Raw genomic sequence first — 21,593 nt, 5'->3', positions numbered from 1 at the left:
CGCCTCAACGTCAAACCCTATTCCTGAGAATATAGAGCTCTATGAAACTTACACTAGTGTACATGAGACGTGGGATAGAAACTCCATCAGAATTGATGATGTAGTTACGCATTTTGTTGCGCATGAGTTTGCTGAGTCCGATGATATCCAACCACGCTCCGTTGATGAATGAATGCCAACGTAGAGAGTTTTTGGCCTAAATGGAAAGATGCGATCCAGGTTAAGATGAATTCTCTAACGAAGAGGAAGGTTTTCGAGCTAGAGATGCCAACACCTCCTAACATAAAACCTGTTGACTAATGAGTCTTCGTTAGAAAGCGTGATGAGAAAAAGATATGGTAATCTCGCCTTATGGCGCAAGGCTTCTCACAAAACGACCTGGAATCGACTACGATGAGACATATTCTCTCGTAATGGATGTCATTGCACTCCACTACCCTGTCAGTTTGGTAGTTTCCGAATAACTGAACATGCAGCTTACAAATATGGTCACTACGTATCTCTATAGGGATCTAGATACGGAACATACATGAATGTTCATGGCGAACTTCATTTACCCAAGTCAAGAGGTTCTTGACCATGGAGCGCGTTTACAAAGAGGTTGAAACGCTCACTAAAGTGACTACTTGATTGGGAAGGGATATGCCCACGCGTTTCTATGACAAGTTTCAGATTCTATCGCGGTTCATGTTGGACATGATCTTCATTAGAAGCCTTTAAAGAGTTAAGGGAAACCGCTGAACACTTGAAATCTGTAGTTTGAGATGAAGGATTTTGGGAGAACACGATTATGTCTCGGTTTGGAACTTGAGCATCGTGTCGATAGATGCTTAGGCATTTTGACAAGGTCAAGCCTCCAAGCACCCCCATGATCGTCTGTAGTCTTGATCCTGAAAAGGATCCTCTTCGTTTGAAGGATGATGACGAAGATGCGCTAGGGGCAGAAATGCCCTAGTTAAGTACAATAGGCGCATTATTGTACTTAGCTCAATGCACAAGACCAGACATCTCATTTACCATGAACTTGTTAGCTAGATATAGCTCTGCGCCAACGCGACGCAATTGGATTGGTGTAAAAGATATCTTTCGATACTTGAGATGTATGAATGATATGGGCTTGTTCTATCCCTACAAAGAGATGATGGATTCGGACCCATCACACACCAGGTACGCCGCCAACGCTGGCCTGCGTTCTCTATCCCCATCCCAAAACGACATGTGTTTTGGAAGGTTTTGCTGATGTTAGGTATCTCTCTGACCCACACAAAGGTCGCTCCCAAACTGGTTAAGTGTTCACCATGGGAAAAGACCGTGATATCTTGGAGGTCTACAGAACAGACTGTAGTCGCTATATCTTCGAACAATGCAGAGATCATTGCTCTTCACGAAGTGGTTCGTGAATGTATATGGATTGGATCCATAATTACGCATGTTCGAACAATTGTGGTTTGAAGTCTACCACAGATGAGCCTACGAGCATTTAGGATAATGCTACTTGTTTTGAACAAATGAGGCAAGGCTACATCAAAAGCGACAACACCAAGCATAATCAGCAACAACAGACACTCCTCGAGATCAAAGTGAACTAGGTTCGATCTGAGGACAATGTGGCAGACTTGTTTACTAAGTCATTGCCCAAATCCACGTTCGAGAAACATGTGGCAAGAATTGGCTTGCAGAATTTATTTGAACTCCCATGATCGTAGTCATCTGGGGGAGGTGCAGACATCAGGGGGAGATGTCTACATGTTCGTCTCGAATCGTGAAGGGTGTGTTGTGCTCTTTTTCCCCTTCGACCGAGGTTATTTTTGTCCCACTGGGTTTTTGTTACTCGGCAAGGTTTTTAATGAGGCAACGAGAGAAGCACCGCGTTTGGGCAACACAAGGGGGAGTGTTGAAGGAAAACCTAATTTGTGTTTAACCCAAACTCTAGGTTACTTGACCTAGTGGTAATAGGATTTAATTAGAAGGATCTAGAATCCTAATCAATGTAGAATTCCTTTCCTTGTATGATTGAGATTCTATGCATTGTAATCCTCTATATAAAGAGGCCCTTATTATCAATGAGAATACACATAAATTTTCTCCCAAATTCAGTTTCTCTACAACAGTTATAAAATAGAGAGAATATGGAGAGAGAATAGTAGGGAAGAAGTAGAAGTGTTCTCATTCAGTCTCATTAGCCTCCTTTATATAGAGGTAGGGTTTGCATCAAAGTACATAACTAATGAGTATTTACGTGGACAGCCATATAAATAATAATATTTACAACAAATAATAATAACTTACAACTCATTAGCATTTTTTAAGCGGAAAACAACACATTTCATTAATAAAATAAAAAAATTACAAGGTAGTTTGTATTAAGATGCATCAAATCATGTGCTCGTTTATCTCTAGCTCTTTATAGATGGTCTGCTGATTGTATTACAGCATCGATATTCCCATATTTAAGTGGAATGTGATTCTAAACTCTTACTTGACTCCATTTGAGGTACTATTGCAACTCTGTGGTTAATTCAAGTAATTATCTAATATATTCTTCTTTTGGCAAGACAATTTACCTGAATATCTTGCTCTCATATGTTTATTAGAAGTAAATTTTGTAGCAAATCATATTGCTTCTCTTGGTCACTCTTGTTCCTCTTATAGAGACTGGATCATGTCCCTTCCCCTACTCTTTCCATTTAGAGCAACAGGGGGAAGGCTATTTTGTTTGTGGTGTTTTCTTTGTATCTTTTTTGTTATCGAAAGAAAAAAAAATGCATCAAAGCAGTGAACAGACTACTAGACAATCTCACCATAAGATATGACCGTACAAAGTGACCTAACAAGAAAAAAAGTAATCACTCTAGTTATGAAATTCGGCTCAAGTCCTCCAAAGTTATCAGAACATGAAAAAGTGAACTAACGGCCCTTGAAGAAACAAGAACCAGAGGTACGGGTGCTCAATCGAGATGGGAGGCCAACACGAATCCCAAATCCAAATTAAGTCAAGATGACTCATTTCCATTCTAAAAATATATAAATAAATAAATAAATAAATAAAATGATGACCCACTTCCTCGAACGAGAATGACGTGGATCTCAGATTGGGATCTAAATAATAGATGATGATAAACTGTTCTTTATGTGGGTAGGAGTGTAGGACTAAATAAAAGAAAGTAATGACTCTTCTAAGAACATAGATAAATAATGGAAATGAATAATCATTACGCCATCCAATTACATAGCAAAAAAAAATTTCATTTTGAACATTGAAATAAAAGTGGGAAAGGAGGGCGCCTATTCTATATTTTAAAATTCAATGCTCCATTTCGTAGCATTTCAAGAGTTTTGAAAAGGGCAAGCATTGAGTTTTTCGCACGTAAGATTGTTCACTCAGTCAGTAATTGACTAAAAAAAATGTAAATTCAATAGTGAGAAACAAAACAATTTAACTTAATAATAATTCTTTTCACAAAATGTAAATCTAATAGTGAGAAACAAAACAACTTAACTTAATAATAATTCTCTTCACCAATAGATTTACATCAGAGGGTGGTTGAATATTATTTTCATAGTCAGTTACAATAATTATCTCCACCATTAGATTTACATTAAAGGGTGATTGAACATTATTTTCATAGTCAGTTACTGGGTGAACATTTATGTAGGCTGCAATTTGCAATTGAAATGAATTTAGTTGCCTTTTTATTATCCCCTAAAATCGATTTTAGACCGACTATATGTGCTCGTCAGATTGTTCACCAATGAGGGTTCAATTTGCTCACTTAAAAGAAAAAGGACTTCACAAATAAGCTCGTAATTACTTTGCTGAGTTTATTTCGTCCACAATAGATATCATGAATGCTTTATTTGAAGTAACTGTTCCACATGTAACTCTTCCTTTAAAATGTTACTAGAAATGTTGCCCGCGCTTTGCTGCGGGATTGATTTGATCACTGATTGTTTTTGTCGAAATTTACAATTTAAGTAAGGTGATCTTATAACATTACATGGCAGAATATTTATATTGTTTTTGTCAGATACATGAATTTTTTGGCTGCATGATTAAAACACGTTACACGAATTTCTCCACCAAAATCATTAACTTGAAATCAAACCTAATGAGAAGATAACGTTGATCCAGATTATTGTTGGGGTCCTGCAAGGTGAAATAGTTGATCATTAAATTCTAGAAGTGATATTTGACAAATTTTGTTGAATGTATAATTAAGAGAAAAATATGTATAGCATATATCATACTCACACTGATAGTCGATGGAAAGCCGCTTGCATTTCCTGTTTCTGTGTCTGGAGCAGAGCGTGTTGTCTACTTCGGCTGTATTCAAGTTGTAGTTATCTGAAACTGTGTCAAATGCTGTTGTATGAGACTACAAAATACTGCGATGATTTCTATGAGACATTTGGCTATTGTTCAGTGATGAAGGTAAAATGGGAAGAGAAGATGATTGATGATTACCTTTTATGGATAGATTGAGCACTGGAAAGGGCTCTGATCCTCGAGATTGAATAGAATCTTAATTCCTCAGTGTAGAATTGCCTTTTTAGTTGGTGATCCAAAAACGTCTACGTTAGTACCATTCTGAAAAGAGTACCAACAGAAAATTACTACCACATCAACCTTTGATTTGCCATTTAACTATCTGCTCAACAGTTTTTAAGGATTAACCTGTATCTCAGTTGTAGACACTGTGATTTGTCTGGGCAATGCTTTCAATAATTAAGGACCATAGCACCGGAGGGAATCGTGACTTATTGTCTGAAGGATAGATTTTCTTCCCACTAACAGCATAAATAATTATTCACAGATTAGCACCACACAAAAAAATTACCTACAGGCATGGAAGCACACTTGTTTTATTTGCAATATCTGGAATACTATTAGTACTTTTGATTCAAATAGATCACTATTAGTACTTCTATTCAGAGCTTAATTGATCAGAGATGCACAGATTGATTTTTATCAATCAAAAAACAAAGAGAAGTTAAACGATCTACCTCCTGGTTCAAAGTTTTGTTCCAGTCCAGGAGAGCATAACAGTAATTCACTTAGTTCAAAGTTTAGTTGCATTAGGCTCCATAAGTATTCTTAATTCCCAATCAACTGATATCTACTTTGTATTTAAGATTCTACTGAGGCTATGAAAGTATAAACATGAGATATATAAACATAAAATCAAGTACATGTACCAAGACCTTATGTGCCATCATTGTGGTCATAGAATAGGCAAGACTGTCATAAAGGACAGAGAAATGAGAAGTATATAAAGATGAGTACACGATGAAATCATGTGGTTTCTGATATGTATTTTGTATTAACTAAAAACTGATACATTATAGAAATTAAAACCTGAGTCTTGGTTTATGCCTTTACAGAAATATTGTCAAGTAGATACTAATGCAATAAGAAAGAGTGATTATTTGGTTGTATAAATCGAATTATACCTTTCTATTCTCTGTCTCTTCTTATGATAACTTGGAACCTGTTATACCTTTGTATTCTCTGCCTCTTTTTATGATAACTTGGAACCTGTTGCAGAATTCAAACTAAGTAGGTACTTGTAACAATGAGATCAGTGAGATTTGTTCCAAATATGAAAGTGGAGTACCTTCCAGCTGCTGCATCTCTTCTTGTACCATAAGATGGAAGATGGAAGGGGTTTAAGCACAGACCACTCATTCAAGTCCTGAAACCCAGTTGATTGGTTGAGTTAATATGAGCGAGCAAAGCACATGGTAAACATAAGAAAATCTATCAAACATATCATAAGAAACCAAAATTCAATTTTACCAAATTACAGTTCAAGTCCATACTAATTATTCTCGGAATACCTTATACAATAAAATCTATATGATGGTGCGAGAAAAATTAATATAGTGACATTCGATGTTTAGAGGGAGACCATACAATAGCATATTAACTTTTTCAGGTTTTGCTCGTCTTCAATATAAAGCTTCCCGCACCTAATTTTAAGATAGAGACTTTTGAATTTGTCAGTAAACACCTTTTGTTACTTAAGATAATCTATTAAATAACTTTTTAAATAACTTGTGCCACCCTAAAGGCCCAAAGTGCTAGATCTTTTTGATAACTATTTGTTTATGAACTTAACATATATCACAAAGGCATATTTTATAGTTTTTGAAATTGGATAAACAGATGCTTAGCAGTGTGTTGACGTTAAACATCTTTTCCTGGTGGAACAATGATCAAAGAAACCATACACATTGAAATCTGTTCTCATTTTTGCTTACTTCTCTCTTTCTTTCTATTTCACTATAAGGGAGCCAATATGGTAACATGAATGACACTTAGACAGTTACAACATGCACATAGAAAGATACAGGTAAAGAAGAATACCTGTGGACAGAGCACTACTAATTCAAGGGAAAGTTGAACTAATAATAACAATGAAAAAAAAAACAACTAAATTGGCGATGTCTTTATCTATAGATGCTAGAATTGTTAGTAATCTTACCATGGAATAGGTATTTTTACATCATGCTTTTCACATGCTAATTCATCAGTGTGTTCCTTCGGTTTCAGCTGTTTATAACAGGTTTGAGCAAGCATTGTACCACCACCCATTATGCACTGAAAATCTTCAAATAGAAGCAGTGCAATAAACACTGCCTTTCTGTGATGCAATTTATAGATTAATAGTTAGACATTTTTGCATGAAATATGAATGATTGATCAAATGAAAATAAAGATAAATGTTCTTTTGTTGATATTACATGTGCATCAGGATTCGGAGCATTCAGTTCATAAACTAATTTCATCGCTTGTTGCTTGAGTTCATCTGGGGTTAGCCGTCTAGGCGGTGGAGGAAGGAGTTTCACCTTATCTCCTGGCTTGGAAAACCTGACAGTTTTTCAAGCTGTAAGTATTACTGTTTTTGGAGTTGAAAATAATAATTAGAAGAGGTAAAGAAGAAATGTATGGATGACGTAGTTAGAACATAGAGATTTGGTTTTGGTGAGGTAACTTACTCGGCTGTGTATTCCTTTGCTTCGGGAATAAGTGGGTTCAAGAAAGTGCAGGTGTGGTTTGCTGCATCTCATTTTCGGTGCCATAACTGCATTTAAAACTACTGGTCAGCCAAGAACTCCAAACTGTTATGATACCACCGAAAGTCTTTTCTCCCTGGATCAAACCAGGGTATGTAAAATTATGACACAAAAAAGTAGATCAAACCACAGTATATAAAAGTGAAGTATCTGCAGAAAGTCTATCGTCTGTGGATCAAAGGATGACCTAAAAACTGGAAATTTGCTTACAGTATATAAAAGTAACTCACGGAAGAAACCATTAAATCACTGAAATTTGCTCACAGTATGTAAAAGTAACTCACAATCTATTGTCAGTATATGTCTATATGATTAATTGCAGCAATATCTGTCTTTGGTTGTCCTACAATAATTCCCGCAGCAGAGCGCAGGCTACATTAAGATTGTTGCTACATTAGAAGTAACTCACAATTTGCGATTTCAATTTAATATTTCAAATAACACACACATTTTATTCTAAGTATTTCTACCAATTTAGGCAGCTTTATCAGTCACTGTGAGTAGAACCCCATGTTCGAACTGGTAGAACCCCATGTTCGAACCGGCATCTACTGGAGTGCCAATTGTTTGTTAACGAATCTATGCAAAGCAGAGATTCAATAGGGTTTAACAAAAAAAAGAAAAATCAGAAAAAAAAAACACAAAATTATGATTCAGCACAAATCCACCCACAGAATGAAAAGAAAAATTTTAGCACAAAAAATTCATTAATCAATAATTCTCGAAATTGATACCTGAATTTGAGATAGCCAAAGGGCTTGATAGAACACTATCCGAAAGAGCTGCACAATAAAAGAGAACTACTTAAAAAATATGTTTCATACCTATATACATCAATAGGTATACAGTCAACTCTAGAAAAAAAGAAGGTAAAAAGTCAATATTTTGCATCTTCCTGTATACATCAATAGTCAACTCTATATCACCCACTTTATCAGTTTTCCATACCTATAATAATAAAAGAGATAACCTGCTGATTTCATAAATATAGACAGATAAATAAAGAAATAAAGACAAAAACATCAGAAAATCTGTATTAATGCTAATAGCAAATATTAATCAATAAAAGAGAATAAAAATCACATACCTAAAGAAGTGTACAACGTTGAAATAATACTGAACAATGAGCAAAGGAACAGCGGCAACAGAACCACGCGAACACTTTTTTGCATAGAATCTAGAAAACATAAACAAAACAACAATTATTAGAAGCAACACAAACCCGATGCTAACAACAGTCAGAAATTATAGTATCATTCACATACTTTAAGAGGAACTTCAGCTCTGAAAGGCTTACTCGCTCTTTGAATGATGAAACAAAAGATAAAAAAAAACACCACAAAATGTTACAAAGAAAATTGATTCAAACACGTCTTCAAACCAAACTAAAACAAATACATAAATAACTTAAATTTGACTGCACAAAGTACCAAACACAGATAAAGGATTAACCCACAATAGCTGCAGTCAAACCGAACCTTGATGCACAAAGCTGCAATTCCAACCATTTATATCCACAATCTAAACCATCCCTTTACTGCAAATACTTTGCAATTTCTATGATAAAAACCAAGAAACAATACATGTCATAACATTTGAAAACAAAATTTACATAAATGACAAAATAATGCTGGAGTATCATTAAAATGATATATAATATCTGACATATATTACTTAAAAACCCGATTCAATTTCAGACCAAAAAAAAAATTAAATTGCTTTTGGGTGAAATAATGAATACGAAAGTAATCAAGATTGTCTAAATTTTTGGGTGTATGGTAAGAATCTGTTTCCAGCAGTTATTACAAAAAATAGCAGAACCTTGGTGATCTTTAGGTTAAATTTCTGCCTGAAATTGAAGAAATGCCTAATGCATATTTGTTTTCATTTCCATGATATGTTTATGAGCCATCGTTTAAAAATGCATCAAATCAGGTAAACCACGATGTAACAATCAACAAAAACCTTGGCATTCATAAACAATAAACAATAAAACTAAAACCCTCACTCTCCTAACCCTTACTCTCCTGACCATAGAACTTATCACAGATTTTCTTTTGTAAAAAGCCTTGAATGGAGGGCTTATCTCTTTTCACAGTGGGCCGGGGTTCACAAAGTAAAGAAGACATCGGCACATTTGAAGACAAAATTAGATAAATCACAAATAAATTCTGCAGAATTTGATCAAAAATTAATAGCAACCAATACAACCAAAACTCACAAAAACGTTCAACTGCTAAACAATAAAACTACAGCCAGAAAGCCTCTCAATCAATTACCCAGATTCCAGATTTCATATCGAAAGACAAACAAAACCTCCCAAAACATAAAAACCCATATTAATGCAAAACCACCAACAACGAAAACACCCAATCAACAAAAACGACAATTAACAAAAACCATAGCAAAAGAAAAGTTCCAAACCTGCAATACTCACTATCCCGAAACCCACCAACGCAACAGACTGAAGATTATCGAAACCAAACACTCTTACTTCTCTTTCTATCAAAACACCACAATCCCTTCTATCGCATAAAACAAAAAGATCAGTCTAAGCAGAAACTGAAAAAAAAAATTCCAAACATCTTAAAAGAAGCCAGAAAACGAACTCATCAAAAGAAAATCTACAAACCTTCGATCGTTCGATAAGCTACTTCTTTCTCTCTCTATCTCTTTGTACAAAGCAAAAAAAAACCCACCCGATCTCTCTATCTCTCTCTAGATCGTTCTTCTTTATCTGGAGATTTAGATCAGTAGAAGTCTGGAAATCGTGGAACTTCTCGAAGGGTCAGTGGAGGCTAAAAAAAAACGAAGGCAATGGCAGCGTGAAACGTGAAGCAAAGGACATTTTCCCATACCCAAAGACGCATATACCCAGCCGAAATCGTGTCGGACACCACTACGAACCTGAAATTACAATAGCAAAGCAATGGCAAAAACGTCAACTCTGTTTCTAGAAGTGAGTCTTCCTCCTCTCGCCGACGTGACCTCGTTTTCGTCGTCAATCCTTCAGGTCTCTCTTTCTGTATTTCTCTCTGTTTGTTTTTGGTTTTGGGTTGTCGTTCTTTTGAGGATTGGTGAGTAGAGAAGAAGATAAAATGGATACACAGCAATAGCCGACTCTAGAACAGAAAAGAAGATAAGATCGATGCACAGCAGAAACCCCCCAAAAAAAAAAAAAACAAAAAATCTCAAAGGAGGGCAAAATCATCACTTGACTGTCCTATGAACAGTACCTGTGTGAACAGCTTACAGAAAATGGAGGGCAGAACCGTCACTTTACTGTTCTATGAACAGTAAGCAGTGAACAGTGAACTCATCTTTGGTATATAGTAAATTACTAAAGTCAAGGGAAAATCTACACCCCATAAAGACCAAATCAGTTAGTCTTAACTGAACACATCAAAAGTTTTATTTTTCAAGCCTGGTTATGTATCCTCCTCCACAGTTCAACATACAAAGAAATAAAAAATTATCATCATGCTGCCTGCTCACTACATCCTTGTACTCCTCGCCCTCCTCTTTCCTCTTCAAGTAGCAAAAGGAACAGACCACAACAGCGCCTCTGTTCCGGTTAGTGGTTGGCAGCCCATAAAGAACATCAGAAACTGTCTTGTGATAGATATTGCAAAGTGGGCAGTTGATGAATATTACGGTTGGGATCATATTAAGTTGGTGTTTCAAAATGTGACCAAGGGCGACTACAAAGATGTCCAAGATGGGATTCTGTATCGGCTCTTCATTACCGCTAAAGAAGATGACTCATTCATTAACAAATACCCCGTTTGTAAGGCTGTTATCTCTCGTAGGCCTCGGGATAGGTTTAACAAATTGATATCCTTTTACAAACCTATGGGATAAGGTGTTGGATAATTAGTTCACCAGCAGTATTCTATTGCTGTTGAAGGATGTCGACATAATGTGTGCCTCTACAAACTAGGGTTTAGAGTTGTAATAGGAATGTGTTCTAAGTATTCAATTGTAATCGGATTCTATTACCCTTTTGGTACCTTGTAACTCTCTATTTAAAGGGCTCATATTATCAATAATACACACAATTCCATTCTCCTACAACACGTTATCAGTACGACGCTCTAACCCTAGCCCAAAAGAAAAAGAAAAAAACCCTAAAACTATCTCTCACATCTGCCGCAGTCCTCTCCTCCCTAAACCCTAGCTCGGCCAGCAGCCCACTGCAGCCCCTGCTGCCCCCTGCAGCAAGTCCACCTCCTCCAGCTTGCAGCCCTCCTGCTGCGCACCTGCCTGCTGCCAGCCCGCCTACAGCCCTACAGCCGCCTCCCTGAAGCCCGTGCTGCACACCAGCCCGCAGCCCAGCACTCTCCCTGCAGCTCTGCGCACTAGCCTCCTACTGCAGCCCCAGCCATCTACCGCACGACCTGCGGCCTCCTGCCCCGGTGCTGCTGCATCCTTCCTGCTAGTGACCAGCGCCCATGCCTGACTGCGCCCCTGCCCAGTCAGCCTGCCCTCCTGCCCACGCTTGCTACCTGCAGCCACGCACGCCCCAGCCACCCACCTGCAGATTAGGAGGGAGAAGAACAGAGGAAAGAAAGAAAGAAGAAGAAGACCGAAGGAAAAGAAAGAAAAAAAAAGAGAAGGGACCCGGCCTAAGAAAAAAAAGAAAGAAAAAAAAAAGGAAAGGGGACCCGGCCGGCCCAGAAAAAAAAGGGGAGAAAGAAAAGAAAAAAGAGAGAGAGGAAAGCCCAAAGAACAACAGCCCAGAGAAAAAAAAAAAAACACGCTTGCTACGCGCGTGTCCTCAAGCTAAGAACAATCATGTAAGTTTTTATAATTAAGGTTGCTGCTTTCTTATATTTAAATTCCTTTTATTTTCTGTAAATATTAGAATATATGTTGCCAAATGGTTTTGAGTATTTAACAAAGCGGAATTGTGGGGATTCACGCTTCATGAACTAAGAGTGTTCATAATTAAACGAACTAAGAGCGTTCGTGTGAACTAAGAGTGTTCACAATGCTTGGACTAAGAGCGTCTGTTAGCATCACATATGACCATATTACAACATTGTTGTTTGGTCTAATCCAAAAGAGATTCTTGGAAATTGATTTCTTGGTAGCATAGCTCGGAAATCTTATTGTTTTAGTTTTCGTGGAAGTTTAACTCCGACACTAATATATCTTCTCTTCTTATTTTCAGGATGTCGAATGAACCTAGGCTCGACTTTCTCATGCTTGACTCAACAGGCTCGGATTACCACAGTTGGGTAACTGATGTTGAGAACCATCTCACTTCAAAGGGAATATTACCCATAATCCAGGCACCTAACCCGGATCTTGTGTTCATCCGAACATCTACAAAGCATGCTCAAGCAGTTATCTTGATGCGACGCCATATGGACAAGGCACTCAGATTGGAGTATATGTCGATCAAGGATGCAAGAGAGCTATGGGTAGCGCTAGAAGAGCGCTTTGGCAATGTCCAAGATTCCATCCTCCCTGACTTGAAGGTTCAATGGAACAATCTGCTCTTTGCTGACTTCAAGTCTGTTGCTGAATATAATTCAGAGGCTCTTCGCTTACAATCCATGTTGAGATTCTGTGGACAACTTGTCACAGAGCAAGAGCTAATTGAGAAGACTCTCTCCACCTTCCCTGTTTCAGCCATTGTGGTATCAAAGCAATACCGTACTGAAGTCAATGCTAGACGGATCACTAGGTTTCATCAGCTTATCAATATCATATCTGTAACTGAGAAACATGATAACATACTCATGAGGAATTATAATTCAAGGCCTATTGGAACTAAGAGCGTTCATGAGGCGAATTATAATGCACCCAAAAGAAGGCGCAAGGAGCGGAACCCTAGGAATAAGGGACATGAGGGACGTATGGGTCTATATAACCGCCCTAATCAGGAAGGAAACCATAAGTTTGGAGCGGATACACGTAGTGGCAATGCAACAAGTAGGAGAGGGGGTCGTGGCAACCCTATCCGTGGTAATGGAGCCATAGCTCGTGGTGGTGGCGCCATGGGTCGTGGTGGAGGCGCCAATCCTCCTAGGGAACGCCCACAACACCCACAACGTGCACCTCAATTGAAGGGAGGCAACCACAATGATATGTGTCATCGATGTGGATCTAGTGAGCATTGGTTCAAGCAATGCAAGGCAAGCGAGCAACTAGCTTCAAGATACAGGGCATACAGGGACCTGAGGGAGCAAGAAGTGTACCTTGCAGAAGAAGAAGAAGAAAATGGTGGAGACGTTAATCTCACCATAGATGACTTCAAAGCTGAAGATGAAGTGCACAAGGATGCTGCAGACTTTGATTAGAAATAGTCCTCTTTATTTTTCAAGAATCATGTAATAGTCAATAAATGACAATTGTATTAACTCTTTCTTATGTGGCGTACCCAATAAAATATGATGTCTAGGAAAGTCATTGAGATAATTGGTACTTAAGCGAGCCTCGCTCCACCAACTTCTCTCTCCACTTTCCTGGTCATATTTGATTGGAGTTGCCAAACGAATAGAGTGACTACAATGTGTCTCAGTTTGATTTTCTTTATTTTGGATTAGACCTTTTTGGACCATTTGATGTAATCATTGGCTACATTTATTAATAAAGTATCGTATTATTCAATGTCATGGACATGTTTTTAATTTCTAACTTGATTATTTTTCAGTATGTTTCCTGGAGAGTTGGAATGCCTTGTTGATAGTGGCACCACACATACTATATTGTGACATAGGAAACTATTTCTATGCATGACGCCTGGTCGATCTTCTGTGACTACGATGGCTGGACCATCACAATTGGTTCATGGTCGAGGACCAGCTCAATTAATGTTGCCAAATTGCACAAGTATTAATGTCACCGAAGCTCTATATGCTCCTAGGGCTGGAAGGACCTATTGAGTTTTAAAGATATAAGAGCCAATGGTTTTCATGTGGAAACACATTGTGAGAATGGACAAGAGTTCCTTTGCATCACCTCTAATGACTACGGACATAAGCGAGTATTGGAGAAACTTTTGTGTCGCTCTAGTGGGTTGTATGCAACCACTATTCGAGTCATTGAATCCAACCATGTCATGAGAGATGACTTATGGGATTCTGATACATATAGGCTTTGGCACGATCGTTTGGGACACCCAGGTCGTGATATGATGATCCGTATACTAAAGACTTCACAAAGACATCTATTTTTCAAAACGAAAAGAAGTCAGAACAAAAATTCGGTCCAAGGTAGGGCCAGAGCCGCCTACCCCCTGCGGCCCAACAGTGGTATTGACACCACTAATGCCTCCTTGGTTCCTTTCTCTACTTCTAAAGTCAATTGTGACTTCGTGGCTCAACCGGATTCTTCCATGGTTGCTTCTAAAGCCGATCTTTCGTTTTGCAAACCCTACTCTTTAGCAAAATTAGGATCGAGACCATCCTATGCAAAGGACACTAAACAAAATATTCCATTCTTGCAACGAATCCAAGGTGATATTTGTGGACCTATCCAACCAACTTGCGGACCATTTATATATTTTATGATGTTGGTTGATGCATCGACACGTTGGTCACATGTCATGCTTTTGTCCACCAGAAATGCTGCATTTGCTAAACTTCTCGCACAAATCATTAAGTAAAGGGCTCACCACCCTGATCATCCCATTAAGTCAATTCGTCTTAACAATGCTGGAGAGTTTACATCAAAAACTTTTGATGACTATTGCATGTCCATTGAGATTGAGGATGAACACCCTGTTCCTCACATTCACACCCAAAATGGTCTCGCATAAGCCACTGACTTGATTTACGTTTACGCAAGCGTACGTATCATTGTCAAGATAGGGAAATATTATGCCCAAAGTTTATCGTACCACGGGGATTAGTGGCTAAACCACAATCCTTGGGTAATCGGAAATAAAGACACTTAGCAAACAAAGAAAAGAAAAAGAAAATAAATAAAAATGCTAATCTAAGGCACCAAGCCTTAGTAATGCTCGGCTTTGGTTTTCACCAAAGCCTAATCAAAACTAAGAGCCTAGCGGTGGATATGCACAAATGAGTCGAAATTTGTAGGGGGTTTTGAATTGGGAATCAACTAAATTAAACGCAACCGAAAAGTAAACTAAACAACTAATTAACGAACTAGAAAATTAAATTTGGGTTTTCAAATTAATGGGAACATGGGAGTGTCTGGTGATTCACACTAACTATCTTGCAAATATCAATGCCAATTTTACAAATGCATGAATTTCCTTTATGTGTCAAGTCCCGTATCTAGTACCGGTTAAGGCTACTAAACCAATTATCCTTTCGGTGTATCGATTATGCCGGTTAGGGCCACAATCAACTCTCTAATTTGGGCATTACGCCGGTTAAGGCCGCAATATCCAAAATTAGAGGCCTAGAGTGCAAGATAATAGAGACCCAAGCAAGCTTAGCTACAATTAAGCTAGCTAATGGTTACCACACTTAAATCCTAGATGCAACAAGACCAATAAGTTGTCAATTTATCAATCCATTCATCACAATTGCCCACAACATAATTTCAAAGGGTGACAAAGCCTAGAAACATGCTTCTAAGGACCAATAAATTCGGATTTAAAGCATACACAATGGAAATTGCATTTATTAAAATTAAAACATCAATATTTATACAAGATGAGTTAGGGGTTCACAACCCTAACTCCCAAAATTGAACTACTCACAACCCATACAAGAATCCATCAACAAAAATATATAAAAATCATGAAATAGATAATAAGGAAGAGAGGGGAGAGTTAGTTTGGTCACTCCTAGCTATGAGCTAGTATGAACCAAGCAATTTCTTCACCCAACTACCCAAAATAAAGGTGTGGTACTCTTGATGATGATTCTCTTGAAGCCTTGAGTGAGTCCTTCTGAATTCCCTAAAATAAAACTAAAGAAAAGAGGAAAAAAATGGAGGAGAAGAGGAGAGAGAGAGAGCAGCCCAAAATGGCTGCCTCTGTTTGGTGTGTGCGGCGCTGTAGGTGTGAGAATGATCCCCCTTCTCTCAATAGGGTTGGTGGTCGTGGTTACTGCTCTGCAGAGAGAGAGAGAGACACTTCATATGCTGTGCTTGTGGTCGAGAGGAAAAGAGGGAATTGGGGTCAGCGTGGAGAAAATCTGGTCAAGGTTAATTGGAGTATGTGCCACGTGTCAAGCTTGGATTGGTGGCTGCCAATTAAACCACTCTGCACGTGCATGGTTTCTACCGTTCAACCATAGCTTGATTAATTAAGCTAATTAATCAAGTGATTAATTAACTTAATTAATTAAGCTGCATTATTATTTTTTTATTTTTTGTCTCTTCCTTTCCTTTCTCTTCTTCTTGCACTTCCACACAAATTATCGGAGGCAATTGGATTACGTTCCTTCATGCCATCGATCATGGTTTACTTGGTGTTAACTTTTCGTCTTTTTGTCGTAAACTCTATTTTGTGCAATTTTCATCATTTTATCTCGATTTCCGCAATTCCGCTTATTCCCTACACAATAAATAAAAATGGATTAATTACATATTAATGGACATGAGGATTTGCTTATTTATAGTGTTTTAGATATAATTATACGCATATAAATGCGTATAATCACACCCCCACACTTGAACTTTGCTTGTCCTCAAGTAAATTAAAAGAAATATAATCTGAAAATATAATAACTCACAAACATTTATGCTTAAACATAAGGAAAATGCGGTATTAGCCTTTCCAACCATAACTCTCGGAGAACTAATTATGTGTATGACCATGAAGTTGACAAAGCACAACATAAGAATTTTGAATTTGTGAGGCAATTAAGAAGCACATGTGAAAAATGCTCAAGTATATGTATGTGTTGACCATGTGTCAAATCAATCCACCACAATCAAATAGGCACATAGAAGACCCGATATAACCCGCTAAACTCACATAGGTTCACTACATATTACCGCTCAAGTGTTTAGGGGCTATAAATGTTTCACTCAAAAGCAATTTCACAACACGCGCCGCCATATGCTTGCTCTTCGATCTCATCTCCGCTAGGCAACCCACAACATTCAAGATTAAGAGGTCTTTTATTTGGTTGTAATGGGGTTAAGGGTAAGTGGTTAATAGAAATGAAGGATAAGGAAATACAAAGTCCATAGAAATCGATAAAGCAACTCTCTCTTGTAGAGATCTAAGACTTTTGATTTCGAGTGCTAAGTCACTTACTCTAAACCCAATGTACAACTACGTACTATGTAATACTTTTTTTTTTTTTTTACTTTTCTTTTCCTTGAACTTTCTTTCTATTTGCACAAACTTCTTCTTTTTTTTTCTTTTTTTTCTACGTAATACTCTTTTTTTTTTCTTTTTTTCTTTTAGAACTTTCTTTTCTATACACATCACTCACCGCCACACTTATTCTTTTATAACCTCACACTTTTGACTTTTCTTTTCTTTGGAAGCACTCAAACATAAAGTCATTATCTCGAATCGCTTCACCAACTACCATGGAAGGGTAGGATAAAAGTGTATAGGCTAGGTAGGAATTTGTGGTGGTAATGAACAAAAAGACTAAATTATATAAATAGGCTCAAAGTGGCAATCTAGTGGTAAATATTTTTGGGCACATGCTTCTTTGGCCATGGTGGTATATAGTCCTAATGCCTCCATCCTTTCTATCATGTCACAAGCTAAAAGTAGCCTCGAGAGGTCTCAAGCAAGTTCTAGATACGCAATGTCATGAAATTGTACACACATGAAAGAATAAGTGAATGAACGATGCATACACTATAGATATAGGCACAAAAGCTCACAAATAAGGGTATGCAAGTCAATCAAATCATCTATATGCTTCTCTAATTATGATGAACCAACCTAACCTTAGGCTATGTGCACACATATAGTCAAGCATAGATCACATATACACTTAATCACAAAACAAATTCATAGTCCTAGATCATGCTCAATCTATCCACAATCATAACAAGTTAAGTCCATGGCTCGTCATTGGGGTTGGAAAAGGCATTAACCACTAAAATATAATTACATAAAGCTAATCTAATTTTTTTTTTTAGTCGCCCGAGCCCTCACCCCCACACTTAAAACCAACATTGTCCTCAATGTTGTAAAGTGAGCTCGAAAGCTAAATCCGTGTCGGAGTTAGGCATGAGAGTGAAGTCCGGGCAAATGCACAAAAATTAATTATGAAAATGAAAATCTAAATGCGGATAAAAGATACGAAAACCCCCTTTGTTGACCCCTCCATTGCTCACGACCTTCGGAGAAGACTAAAATAAGACACCAACTTCAAGGCACAAGGCCTTGACTTCCTTAACGTATGCTACATAATCGCTCTAGGTGCTCATGAAAAGATCAACTCCATTGAGAAATGTGTAGTGTCCAATAGCAACGCATCACAAATAGCCCACTAAGGAATAAGGACAAGGGTCCTCCATTAAGCACATGTCCTTGATCACCTCCAAAACACCTCACAACAGCCCTATAATGACCTCCATTGAAGAATTGAAGTGCAAGAAGTCCAACCACCCGAGTGAACACAAACTAGTGAGTGCAGAAAACTTCCAGCAATGACCTTTCTGTTTTCAAATGCCTATAGCTCATACTCAGAAAGTGATAATCAGGTGAGGCCACTGGAAATGGAAAGTAGACTCAGAGAGATTTCTATCCATATAAATTTAGCCACCTATCTCTAATTGAAATGCAAATTAAAGCTGGTCAAACTTGCTAATCTGTCATGAAGTTTTCTGCTGACCCTCAGTCACCAAAACTGTAATATCTGAAGCTCCAGAGGTGACAAGAGGGTGAGACCAACTGGATATAAAACTAGACTCATGAAGCTACCTTTGGTTAAAATTTCACTTGAAAATTAATTATGAGTCAAATATCGTTGGCCTCCAAACTCACTGATCTTTTCTGCAGTTTCTGCTATGCCCTGTTTCTGACCTCTGTCACTTGGAACACAATATCTGAATCTAGGAAGGTTAAAATCAAAAACTGTTTCTTCTGTGTATAGAGGACATATGAATATACATCTCTGAAAAATTTTAGCTCCAAATAGCTTGATATGTAGAGGGTATAGCTTCTCAAAGTCACTCTACAGTAGCTATTTTTGTTCTGACCCTCATGCATTGACCATCAAATAACAGGATCTCCAGTGACTGAAAGTGGCTCAAATTTTGGCACAGAATAGTAGACATATAGGAGAATAGCTTCAGAAAATTTCAACTCAAAATAGCATGTATAATGGAAACTATAGTCACCCAAATTCAACTGAATTTTCTGGACAGAAACTGCTCACTACCAAATTCATTCTTTCTTCACACTTCCAACTCCGAACACCTCCCATCCTCCAAAAAGATGGCCAAATAGCCTTATTGATGCAAAATAACCCAGGAAATTTCAAAACCACCTAGGGTTTCCTCCCTAGAAGCGCTTGTTTTTAAAGACCCCAAGCCGGTCTATAGAACATGATCGTTGTCAAGGTGGATACTTCTCAAGTACGACCACCCTATTGTTTGGGGCTAAAAGACTCCTTGATGTATCATAGAGGCAAGACCAAGAACTACCTATGAATATTCCAAATGGCAAGCAAAAGTGTAGCTTCTTAATTTTCCTCTTCTTCTCTATTTTTCTTCTAGGAGCCAATATACTTGCCTTCTCCTTCTCAAGTGGTATAGAAATAATGTTCTTACAAACAATAGGTGGTAGAAGCTCTTGCAAGTGATGGGAAAGGTTGAGTGCAAGAGTTTCACTTCCTTTCCAATCTATCACCTCATTGTAGAAACATTGACCACTTAATGGTGGATTAGGAGGTAAAAGTACCTTGGTCCCAATCCTCTCATGAATAACATACGTGATCAATATTCTACAATCCACCTTAGGAAGCTCATGATGGATTTCTGTGGATGTGGGAGGAGAGAAAGTCCTTGGCTCTTCAATTTCTTCATCATCACAAGGTATTGAAGGACTCTCTTTCTCCTTGGGAATATCGACCTCAACGATTAAGGGATCATGGTGTAAGTCTTCAAGCTCCACATCTTCCTTACTAGACAAGCTATCCTCTTCTTCGGAATCAACTTCATATACCTCCTCTTCATTGTGAAGATTAGATTTCCAATATTGCACCGGTTCCTCCGAAGTGTAGTCTCTCACCCCACTTGCATTGAAACTTTCATAACCAACCTCAATTTCTTGTACATCAACATCACTATCATCATTTTCAACTTGCATAAAGGATTCTTGCTCAAGATGCTCGATATACACTTCTTCTCTTGAAATAGGCTGCACTTGGTCAAAGAAAGATTCATGCTCATAAATGGTGAAGGGTAGCTCTTGTGCAAGACTAGTCTCAAGTTGCTCATTGGTATGTATAAGTATTTCTTGAGAAGCTTGCAATTGAGCTTGTGAGGCTTGCAATTGGGCTTGGGAAGCTTGCAATTGAGCTAGCAATTCTTCAAGAGAAGGCTTCCTAGACTCATACGCTTGCTCATGAGGATATGCTTCGGAAACCATGGTCTCTTGTGAAATACTAACTTGAGAGGCTTGTAATAGAGCTTGGGAGGCGTGCAATTGAGCTAGTAGTCCGTCAACAAATTCCTTACTAGGCTCATAAGCTTCTTCTTGTGGATATGTATTGGGTATAAATGTCTCTTGATACATGCCCATCTTGTACTCACACTCTTGCATAAAATCCGGGCACTCAAATCTCAAAGAGCACTCAAAAGATGAATGCCTAGGAGAATTACACAAAGCACAAGTTTCATTGCAAGAAGACAGAGAACCGATCGCATGAGAATTCCACACTTGATGACCTCCACCATAAAAACTTTCTTGCTCATATCCCCTTGGGTCTTCCCATCCATAGTTCCACCGATCCATAGCTCAATGTGAGAAAAATATATGCCTATGAGTTTCCACAAGTGAGATTAGTAACCAAAAAAATTAGAAAATATAAAATTAGAAAGTAAGCAAACAAAATAAACAACCAATTTTTTTTTTTAATAACAAATAAATAAAAATATGCTAAAGTGACCTAAAGAACCGATTTACCAAGGGATTAAGGCTATTAAACCCTAATCCCCGGCAACGGCGCCATTGACTTGATTTACGTTTACGCAAGCGTACGTATCATTGTCAAGATAGGGAAATATTATGCCCAAAGTTTATCGTACCACGGGGATTAGTGGCTAACCCACAATCCTTAGGTAATCGGAAATAAAGACACTTAGCAAACAAAGAAAAGAAAAAGAAAATAAATAAAAATGCTAATCTAAGGCACCAAGCCTTAGTAATGCTCGGCTTTGGTTTTCACCAAAGCCTAATCAAAACTAAGAGCCTAGCGGTGGATAAGCACAAATGAGTCGAAATTTGTAGGGGGTTTTGAATTGGGAATCAACTAAATTAAACGCAACCAAAAAGTAAACTAAACAACTAATTAACGAACTAGAAAATTAAATTTGGGTTTTCAAATTAATGGGAACATGGGAGTGTCGGGTGATTCACACTAACTATCTTGCAAATATCAATGCCA

General features: G+C 37.9%; 1 protein-coding gene and 1 long non-coding RNA gene across 6 annotated transcripts; one reads left to right on the top strand and one right to left on the bottom strand.

The window, feature by feature from the left end:
- Positions 1-3,963: 3,963 nt before the first annotated feature.
- LOC112183415 lies at positions 3,964-9,925 on the bottom strand. 5 transcript variants are annotated; one of them, XR_005807029.1, is made up of 13 exons: positions 9,710-9,925; positions 9,515-9,602; positions 8,165-8,254; positions 7,812-7,859; positions 7,000-7,085; positions 6,745-6,871; positions 6,486-6,644; positions 5,616-5,693; positions 5,452-5,536; positions 4,676-4,788; positions 4,466-4,588; positions 4,253-4,351; positions 3,964-4,147 (listed from the first exon to the last, which is right to left on the bottom strand). It is a non-coding gene; the product is annotated as an uncharacterized LOC112183415 (long non-coding RNA). The 5 variants fall into 5 exon arrangements; XR_002929886.2 differs by having other exon boundaries at positions 4,253-4,345; positions 9,502-9,602; positions 9,710-9,923; XR_002929882.2 differs by having other exon boundaries at positions 9,502-9,602; positions 9,710-9,920.
- Positions 9,926-10,557: 632 nt separating this feature from the next.
- On the top strand, positions 10,558-10,938 carry LOC112184627. The gene has a single exon (XM_024322878.1). The coding sequence runs from the start codon at positions 10,558-10,560 to the stop codon at positions 10,936-10,938; it is 381 nt and encodes a 126-aa protein (XP_024178646.1).
- Positions 10,939-21,593: the final 10,655 nt, after the last annotated feature.

The sequence above is a fragment of the Rosa chinensis genome, chromosome 2, assembly GCF_002994745.2.
Source record: "Rosa chinensis cultivar Old Blush chromosome 2, RchiOBHm-V2, whole genome shotgun sequence".
Classification (NCBI taxonomy): domain Eukaryota; kingdom Viridiplantae; phylum Streptophyta; class Magnoliopsida; order Rosales; family Rosaceae; genus Rosa; species Rosa chinensis.
This window is presented reverse-complemented; position numbering and strand designations above follow the sequence as displayed.